The sequence below is a fragment of the Mus caroli genome, unplaced genomic scaffold (genome assembly GCF_978045245.1).
Source record: "Mus caroli unplaced genomic scaffold, Mus_caroli_1 scaffold_13, whole genome shotgun sequence".
NCBI classification, from domain to species: Eukaryota; Metazoa; Chordata; class Mammalia; order Rodentia; family Muridae; genus Mus; species Mus caroli.
In genome coordinates this window covers 72,468,695-72,478,684 of record NW_028227268.1, presented here as the reverse complement: position 1 = coordinate 72,478,684, position 9,990 = coordinate 72,468,695, and the positions used below count along the sequence as shown (strand labels likewise).

The following is a 9,990-nucleotide window of genomic DNA, read 5'->3' as shown; positions in this document are numbered from 1 at the left end:
TGTTCAGGACTGTTTCTGAACTGTGGACCCAAGGGCAGACTGTGGCAGGAGACCCACTGAGGCAGCTGAGGTCAGCAACTAAGCTGTGCTCGAAGTTAAGAGAGGGAAGGAAGAGTCTCCACCAGAGGTTGCAACGGAGGGTGTGGAGGGACCCAGAGGCTGATGAACTGGAAGAGGGAAAGAGTGGGGTTGGGGGCTGAGGGAACCTGTCTTTTAGTGAGGGCAAAAGTTGATCTTTGAGGTAGCCTGGGGGAGTGCTCCATGGGGGAAAGTACCGACCTATCTCTGGAGCCTCCATCTGGACATAGAAACAGGCTCAGTGTCCTCCCAGACCCTCTTTTCCTTCCCGTGTCTCATCCAGCTACAAAGCACAGAACGGGGGTGAGACGGGCCCTGGAGTCCCAAGGCAGCAGAGTGCGACTCGCATACAGAGGGCTCTCCGGGTGGGGTGCCACTCCTTCGAGGTGACTTGGGACGCGCGGTGGGCTACCCCTGGCCGGCTTCCAGCGCTTCTCTGCCGCCGCCTCGGGGTGTCTCTGCCTAGCTGCGAGTCGGGAAGCGAGGAGGGGTGCGGGCGGCGGCCGCGCCAAGAAGCGCCGGGTCACCGCAGGCTGAGGCGCCCGCCGTCCCCGCCCTCCCCCTCGCTCGCCTTCGCCTCCTCCTCCCGCCTCCCTCGCCCGCTAGCTAGCTCGCTCCTTCGCTCTCCCCGCCTTCCCTCCGCGCTCCCCGCCCTCTCCTGCGCGCCTCGCCTCCTCCGCCCCGCGCCCTGCGGTGCTGCAGCTGCGGGCGGCTCCAGCTGCCCCCAGATGTGGGCTGGGCAGCGCGCAGGGAACTTTCGCGCCGGCTGCGAGTGCGGGGCCCCGGCTGCGGTCGGGCTGCCATGGATCCGCCGGCGGGAGCCGCTCGCCGCCTGCTCTGCCCCGCTCTACTGCTCCTGCTGCTGCCGCCGCCGCCTCTCCTGCTGCTGCCGCCGCCGCCCGCGAGCGTCCGGCTCGTCGCCGCCACCGAGCCCCCAGGTAGGTGCCAGCCTGGTCCCCACTTCCCGTGACCCTCCGGCCACACTAACCCGCCCAGCGCGCCCCGCCGACCCTTCCTCAAGCATCGTCCGAGGCGACTTGGGCAAACTCTGTGCGCCGCGCCCGGGGCCAAGTTGGCCAACTTCGGGGCCGGGGCGGTCGCGCAGGGGGCGCACCCCGGATGCCTTGGAACGCAAGGAGCCTCGGAGCACTTGCCGCTCTCGGGATGCAGAGTGTGGCGCTGGAGGGCCGGGAAAACCCAGCGGCGGAGCGCGCAGAACCAGCACCAGCGGGTCCGGGGGAGCCAGGGCGAGGCGGCGCCCGGGGACGCTCGGGAGGAGCCGGTGCGGAGCGCGCCGCCTGCGGGCCCTGAGCATTGGATGGGTTGTCCCGGAGAGGTTCCCCGGAGATTAGTGGGACCCTGCTCCACCTCTCCGGGGCTTAAGTGTACGGGGCGAGGGGGCTGACAGTGGGCTGCCCGATGCTGGACTGAGGACAGGCCGCCCATGAACCTGGTTGCTCCGGAGGCCAATGGTGAGGACATTTGGGCAGCAGGGACCGCTGAAGGGTCAGGGTGCATGAGCAGGGGACCAAGGTGGAATAATTTCCGAGGAGCCCAGTGTCCTACCAAGGACGGTATAATTAAGGAGCGAGGGCACTTTGATGGGGTCGCTCTTTAGGGTAACTGCGAGGTGTCCGAGGAACCTCAATTGGGAATCCGCTGGGGCAGCTCTTTTGCTGGCTTGGTCCTCTAGAGGGGACGGCCCGCAGGCGACGTGGTTCCGGACTGGTGGTCCTGTCAACGCCCCTTCCTGGAGGCTTCGTGGTGGAATGTCTCTTTTCTTCAACTGAGGCAAGGGCTGGGGGCGCCGGGCTCCGCCGACAGGCTCAGAGTCTCCGAGGTCTCCGCTAAATCTAACGCCCCTTTCCCTTGCAGGCGGGCCCCCGGGGCAAGGAGCCGAGCGCATCCTGGCGGTGCCGGTGCGCACTGACGCCCAGGGCCGCTTGGTGTCCCACGTGGTGTCTTTGGAGACGGCCGGGGCGGGGGTACGAGCCCGCAGAGCTGCCCCGGACCAGACCTCGGGCTTGCCCGGAGGCGCTGCGCAGGACCCTAGAGGACGCCTTTTCTACAACCTCACAGTATTCGGCCGAGACCTGCACCTGCGGCTGCGGCCCAACGCCCGGCTCGTGGCTCCGGGGGCTACCGTGGAGTGGCAGGGTGAGACGGGTGACACCCGAGTGGAGCCCCTGCTTGGGACCTGTCTCTACGTTGGAGACGTGGCAGACTTACCTAAAGCCTCCTCGGTGGCGCTCAGTAACTGTGATGGGCTGGTGAGTACTCTCTTCTAGGGCTCCCTTCTGTTCTGGCTCTTGCCTGGGCTTTGGAAACCCATTACTAGGTAGTCCCCTGGGAGGGCGACAAAGCCCGCGCGCTGAGGACCATCATCTCCTCCACAGTGCCTAGGGAGGCACTCGCCCTGCTGCAGGGGTTGGCGGGAAGGCAAGATTTTTTGATTGGTCAGAGAAAGGGGGACGATTTATGTGAACCCCACCTCCAACCCCAATGCCAAACTACTTATGTCTGCTTCTTGGATACAAGAATACGTTTGCCGTGTGTGCCTCTCAGTGTGTGTGTGTTTTGGAATGTATGCATGCTTCTTCTTTTTGGGTGCCAGTATACATGTATCTGTATCTCCCAAGCATAGCGGTATCCGTGGGCTTCACAAAAGTGTGTCAGAGTGGCTTTGATCACATGTGTGAGCTTGTGGTGGGCATAGGTCCTGGCAGTTTCCTTGCTTACAACAGCCCGAGGAGCAGGTGGTGATGCGGAAATGCCCAGCCAGCCCTCTGTCCCTTGGTTGACCAGGAACCAGTGATTTTTATACTGTGGTTTCCTGTTGAAGTGGCTTTTTGAAAAGTCAGCTTTCTCCCTCTAATTTGAGCCAAGGGGAGCATTTGGCTATGCAAGTCCTAGTGCCCTGTGGGCTGTTTGATGTTGGGGAGCAGTTCCTGGTGAACCCGTGCCGGTCCCTTTTGGAACGACCTCAGGCACCCGTTGCGACTAGAGTCCTGAAAAGCTCGCTTGTCACTGGGTGTCCCCCAGGACCATGGTTGCCACACGGGCACTCTTGGAGGGAGCCTGGATTAGTAGTGCTCGAGGCAGAGGCTGACATTGGTGGTGCTACCCTGCCACCCAGGGGCCTGGCACTGCAGAACCAGTGCCACTTTTCTGTTTTGGATTCAATGCACAGTGGTCAGGCTGGCCGAGCCGGCCAGACATGGGAAGCCACCCACCGTGGGTTCTGCTCTAATTGCTGTTCAGGGTACTCCAGCTCTGGGCATGTGACCATGCTTCTAGACCTGCCAGCTCTGAGCAATACCCGTCCTCAGGGAGCCCAGGTTGGCCCTGCCATCTGCAGAGCTGGCAATTACACCCCAGCTCCACAACCACTGGAGTTCTTTTTATGGAGCACAGGAAACATCACTTGTTGCTTCAGAGAAATCACTGCCTTTGGTCGGGTTTACTTAGGGCCTGAGCACGTTGCAAATGACTTTTAAATGTCCTTGGGTTAATTTAGGGCACATTTTTTTTCTCTTCTCTGTTGTCTTCCTTGTGGCAATCCCACAGGCAAGTCATCCGTAAGGATGCCAGTGAGTTTCCTAAACGTGAAGGGAGATCACCACTGGGGACTTTGGACAAGGTGGTGGGGTTGACAGGGATCCTCTCTTTACTCATTAATTCCCACTAGACCACTGGGCAGTGACACTGCATCATTCATTCACCTCTCAATTCATTTGTTCAGGGATCTTCCTTTGGATACGTTTATCCTTTTCTGCAGGTCAGAGATGTGGCCGATGCGGACAGAAGGACACCCAGGTGCTATGTGATGGAGTCTCAAAGATCGGGGGAGGGGAGAGGGCACCTTGGCAAGTAGGTGGAGAGCTGGAGTCATCCTGATGGCTCCTGGGATGAACTGGCTTAGGAGGGACAAACAGCGGGATGTCACAGGAACGGGCCATCTACAGACAGCAGAGTACAGGAGGGCTCACAAACCCGAGTGGCTTCCAGTGCAGTCTGAGGATAACAACCCGACATGGTGGGGCAGGTTCCCTAGGATTCCTTTTCCGTTTCCTTCTCTGTCTTCCTTCCTTTCTCTCCTTTTCCATCCTTTTTCTTCTCCCCACTCTCTTCCCCTCTCCTCCTCTTTTCCTTCTTTTTCTGTATGTCCCTGCCCCTGGTTTTCTACCACATAATTCATTAACCCTTTAAGTTCCCCCATGCTTCCATGATGGGCTCACTCACTAAGGACTGGGGGTTTGCACATGGCGCCTCTGGTTGCCACGGTGACCCTGTAGGGGAGGAAGCCTGTACCTGGCACATTAAGTCTGTGAGAAGTTGAGTGACTTGTCCCAGCCATGCAGACAGGGGAGGTAGTCTGTACCTGGCACACTAAGTCTGTGAGAAGTTGAGTGACTTGTCCCAGCCATGCAGATAGTGATGGTACGTGTCTCGCCTAGGGCTGTCTGGCCTCTTTTGCTTCAGTGGTCCCAATTCTGGGGGTGGGGCCATGAAACTTCTGAGATGTAGTAAAAGGGACAAAGTGTACCTTGCCAAGTTTCAACAGGCTGTAAGTGGATATATGTATTTAATGCATTCAGCTGCCTGCACCCTTCTCCATGAGGCTACCCCTCCTCCTTTGATGCACTATTGATAACTGCGTAGATGCAGTAAAGGAGGTGAGCCAGGCTGTGCTGGGCAGGCAGCTCCCTAGGCGTTTTACTAAAAACAGAGTCAACTTCAATGCACCCAGGGTGGTTCCAAGAAGTCTGCATTTATGGTAAACCCCCAGGTCCACGTTCCTCACCTTTGAACCACTATTTGAGAAACAAGGGTCTAGACTACATTTTTCTCCAAGAATGGTCTTCAGGGCTGTACCTTGAGTTGCTCTGAGCAAGTATGGTTTAGGGGAAAAATTATAAATCATACTGGGAAAGGCTGCAGCTGCATTCACCCTAGGAGTCGTGCATGCGAGCATGCATGCATGTGCATATGTTTTTTTGGTGTGTGTGTGTGTGTGTGTGTGTGTGTGTGAGAGAGAGAGAGAGAGAGAGAGAGAGAGAGAGAGAGAGAGAGAGAGAGAGAGAGAGAGAGAATCCACATTAAAGGGTCTCTCCAATTCAATTTCATCCAACATGCTGGAAGATGCAGCCTACAGCCCCTTTTCTTTGGAGAACACACTTGAGCACCCAAGCACATGTGTGCAGAAACTGTGGTATAGACAGAAAGTTCTGGGGACAGCAGGTGGCATGTATAGATGCTCAAGTGGGCCCTCTCTCTGCTGTTCAGAAATACATATTTGTGTATCTGCGTGACTGTTCCCAGGGTCACCCTTCTACTTAAAGGATGAAGGCAGTAGTAACTGATGACTGTGGCCACTGCTCTCCTAATCTGTTTAGTACAGTGGGACTCTAATTGAATCTGCCCACTGTATCTATCAGTTGCGTGACAGAGAATCCAAGTCAAGTCAGTTTCAACAGAAAGGGGAGCTTATTAGCTCACAGGGTGACAGATCTTCAGGTGTGGCTCGTTAGGACCTCCTCTGTCTCTTCCCTTTGTGTCCTATGGGCTGCCTTGGCTTTCCACAGTAATCCCTCTTGTGAATCAAGGGGCCACGGTGCAGCGGCACCAGGCCACTTCTTTTGTGAATTATACTCTGGCTACTTTCAGGTAGGATGATCTTAACAGGGTTGGATACAGGGTTTGCAGATCACATAGAACCGAGAGTAAGCAGTACCATTCCACTCCCTGAAGCCACTTGAGAGTGTTCTGGCCAGAAAGGAGAGCGTGGACCAGCCAAGAGGCAAATTCTACTGGGGTTTGTTAAAGGCACACGATGTACTCCACAAAGATTCGAGTCATAAGCTGTGCCACACACTTGTCCCCAGCCACACGGATAGGTTCCTTGCTTGTCACTGGCTAGAAGCACCCCATCTTTATATACTGGGTGTGGGGTAGGGATGGAGGGAGATTGATGGTGGTAAATTTTTTTTTTCACAGTGAATAAGGAAAAAACGCATAGGGAATATATATCACGTTGCTATGGAAGGATTTTCTGGTGTTTCTTGGGTTACACAGCAGGCAAGCTAATTCACACCAGTTTTACACACTCCCCAAAAAAGAAGCCTGCAGGTATGGAAAGTATGATGGTGAATGCCAGTTTGGTGCGGTCCTACTAGGCACAGGGCTACCTGCTAAGCATTTACCATCACAGCATATGTACTATATCCCATTGTCTCCTGTCTACAGATAAATAAACCAAGCCTCCAAAAGAGCCTGCTTGTTACAATCTTGGAAGCTAGGTATCAAAACCCTTATCTGTCTGATACCAGGTCTCCCTCACTACATTTTATTTCCCTTCATGTTTGTATTTACACACCAACAACACAATGATAATAGTAACAGAACTGCACTCTAAAAGCATTTCTAACCTTTCACTATTTTGTTTCCCAGAGGCCCGAGTCAGCTCACTGACTACTGTCTATGTGAATGTGTGTGTGTGTGTGTGTGTGTGTGTGTGTGTGTGTATGTGTGTGTGTGTAGGGCGGGATGGGCACATGACTGGCACATTGACTGTCCAGGGGTCTGCTCTGAGCTGGAACTCCTCCTGGGTGGGTGTCTTGACTCCTCAATGGTGAGTGATGACAGTGGGGAGTCTAGAAGGTTGGAAGCCACCCTCCTTACCCCTCCTTTTCATTCAGAAGGACAGGTGGACAGCTGTGGTCTGATGTGCCTGTCTGGACAAGACCACTGCTAACAGCCCACTGGCTCGTCTGGTGTAGGCTCTGACCTCTGCAGCCTTCTAGATCAGCCAGGTTCAGTTCTGGGCCTTGAAAGAGGAGGTGTCCATCATTTCTTAAGGGCCCGTTATAAGCTCCCAAGTGTGTCCGGCAGAGCTTCTGTAGTACAGCTAAGGTCTCGTGGCACGAGAAAGTCCCTGTTTTGGGAACCTGAGCATCTTTTCTTGGGATTTTCTGTTAGGCTACCATCCTGGCCAGACCTTTGGGATCCCTAAAAGTCACAAAGAAAAAGTGATGTCACATGCTGGGCTCAGTCAGGCCAAGTGGTAGGGTAGGGAAGGCCCTTATCGCTGTCTGCTGGGAACAAGGGCTGATACTTATAAAGGAGTATTATCTCCACCCTGCCTTAGTACTGCCTGGATATCAGTGAGTTCATAGCTGGAGAACCAAAGAGGTGCCCTAGGTCAGAGCAGAGGCACTTGCTTGGCCCATACTATGAGTGATCTATCCCACCCCCTAGAGTGGCTCCTGCCTCCTGTCTAACCTGTCACCTGATCTAAGACTTACTGAGCTAAAACGATGGAAGACCACCTTACATTGGATGGAATAAACGAGAGATATTATGAGTCTAGTTATTTGAAGGTTCTGAGGAACGTTGGCTTCAGGCTTGGCTGGATCCAACTCATTCAGTCTCTCAGCTCCTCCACTTTCGCTGTTTACTTTAGAAGGCTCTTCTCTTCTCATCCCACGGGCAGCCCCAGGCTCCTCTGTAACACTGTGATGTGGAACTGGCAAGCACCTCCTGCTGTAACAGAGGTGTCTCATGAGCTGGATTGTCCATGAAAACCAGTCTCCCTTCTTTTCTCCAGACACCACCTTCCACTGAGGCAGGGGTCATAGGATTGTTAGAGACTTCCAGACCTCATCCCAGTCCTCCACTGGCCCTTGGGGTAGCCAGACCTATTGCACACTGACGTGAGGGCAGGAAGCTTAATGGGGTATGGATGGGTACAGTGGAGAATATCAGTCAGTGATAAACGCAAGGACATAGAACACACCCAGGAGCAGCTTCAGGGAGCTAGTTATGGTCATTGGGTACAGGGAGGGCTATTTATGCTCCTGGGGAGGTGGCCAGCATCTCTGGTGCAAGGTTTGTGTGGCCATGCACCATTGGCCAGGGCAGGGGTGTTGGAAGATGCTTCATCTACATACTGAAGGTCTGGTGGGTCCGGGGGGGGGGGACCTTATAAGACCAAACAAGGAGTGAGGCCTGATAACTCTTGGGGAAATAAATTCCTGCTGGGTTTGATGGTGAAGGAGCTGGCTCTATGGCTTTAGGTTGGGAGGCAGAGGTAGCCAACTCCTGCCACCCTCACGTCTGAGGTATCCTGATTGAAACACCCTCAACCCTCCCTCCATAACCCTGGCCATTATGGATCCACACTCCATGGCGGACTTATGCACTGTAACAGATTGCAAGCTGCTGTCCTCCAGTGCTCTTCTGTCGCTTCTGATTGGTCCTGCCCCAGCGTCCCAGCAATCCTTCCTCCAACCAGCAGCCAGAGCAGATTTTACAAACCACACATCAAAATCTGTTACTCCGTTGCTTCTTATTGCTCTCCAAACAAAACAATCCTAACCTACTGGCCTGATAGCAAAGGCCCCTCCCAGGCGGATTGGGCCTGGTGAATTCTGGCTGGGCTTGTTTTTCCTCTAGCACTGGGGACTCAGGACCTTCCCATAGGCTGTTCCCTCTCTAGGGCCATCCTCACTGCCTTTCTTTCCTTGCTTTGCTTTGTAGGTTTTAGCTGAATGGCTCTTTGTCCTGGGGGCTACCCTGGACATATGTGTATCATGTCCCACTTTGTGCTTCTTGGCAAATAGTAGTATGAATGTTCCTGGCTATGTCTACAGGGTTCAGCTCTAGACTGGGTAGGATCAGATGGGGGCTGGGAAGTGACATGTCCAGGAAGTGGGATCTGGACACTCTGGGCAGGGAAAGACGTGACACTTTTGCAGAGATCCAGTGCTCCCCCTTGGCCTTCTCCGATGTCAACCACATGGTGTCTGTCTTCAGGAATGGAGCCTCTGAATGGCGGCAACTCTGTCACTTCACCCCCAGGAAAGCATTTGTGCACATCCATTGTAGTTTTTTATGGTTTTCCGGCCCTGAAAATTTGATTTCATACCTCCTGGTTTAAATCAAGTCAAACAAGGAAAGGGGGTTCCTGTTAGATATCTATGGGAAAGACGGAGTCAATACTTTGGGACATAGGCTCAGGGAACTACTTGGCTCTGCCAACTTCTCCCCATTGGAATTCATGAAGGGTGAACACAGTGGGACCAGCCACGCTCTCCATGAAAGGCCACTGAAGCCAGTCACTGTGAGCCGAAGCCCAGGGAGACTGTTTCCTCAGGCCATCCTAGGTCACGTTTCTTGTCCAGCCCTGCCCATCACTGTGCAGTCATGAGTATTCCTGGTGCTGGTGGATAAAGATTTCTGCTATTCATTTAGAAGGTCCCTCCGGCCCACAGCTGTCCCTATCCCCTATGTCCCTAACCATTGGTGAGTGATGAGGAGTGGAAACAGCTAGGTCTTCACTCAGGCCTGCTGTGAGTGGCACAAGTATCGTGACTTCCCAGGACTCATCTGTTTTGAGTCTCCCAGACATGCAAGGGCCTGGCACAGCACTGAAGCTGGTTTTGCCTTGTGGTGGCCTGAATCATGGCCTGGAACATCTCACTCTGGTCTCTGTAGAGATGAATATATGTGGAGCCCCTTCTGGGAACCTGGCTACGTGGAAGGACAGGTGCAACATTCCATATCCCTAGCTTCTTCTGTGGCAGGGAAACCCTGGAAGTCCCTGAGTATAGATATATGTATATATGTACCTTGCCATAGAGACCTTGTGTATATGAATGTGTGTACCTAGCCATGGAGACTATATGTTGTATATATGTATGTCTTGCATGTGGGAGCTTGCACACACAGATGTGTGCTTGCATGTGAGTAAAGTTTTCGTGTGAATGTGCATATAATTACATGTCTGCACTCAAGAGTGTGTGTGCATCTGGATGCATGTGTGTACATGCATGTGTGCATTCTTAGCAGAGACTTCCTGCTGGAGTAGGTCCTGGGTGGGGTGGAGTTACTGGGGAGAGGACGACTCCAGCA

The 9,990-nt window shown here is 54.1% G+C and overlaps 1 protein-coding gene across 1 annotated transcript in view; it reads left to right on the top strand.

Moving 5' to 3' along the window:
• The first annotated feature begins 765 nt into the window (after window positions 1–765).
• Window positions 766–9,990, top strand: part of Adamts2 (ADAM metallopeptidase with thrombospondin type 1 motif 2) — a 203,093-nt gene continuing 193,868 nt past the window's right edge. Inside the window, exons 1-2 of the mRNA XM_021176447.3 lie at window positions 766–1,016; window positions 1,954–2,348. Of these exons, the coding sequence (XP_021032106.1) occupies window positions 881–1,016; window positions 1,954–2,348 (531 nt within the window). The 5' untranslated portion in view covers window positions 766–880. The remainder of the gene's footprint in view (window positions 1,017–1,953; window positions 2,349–9,990) is intronic.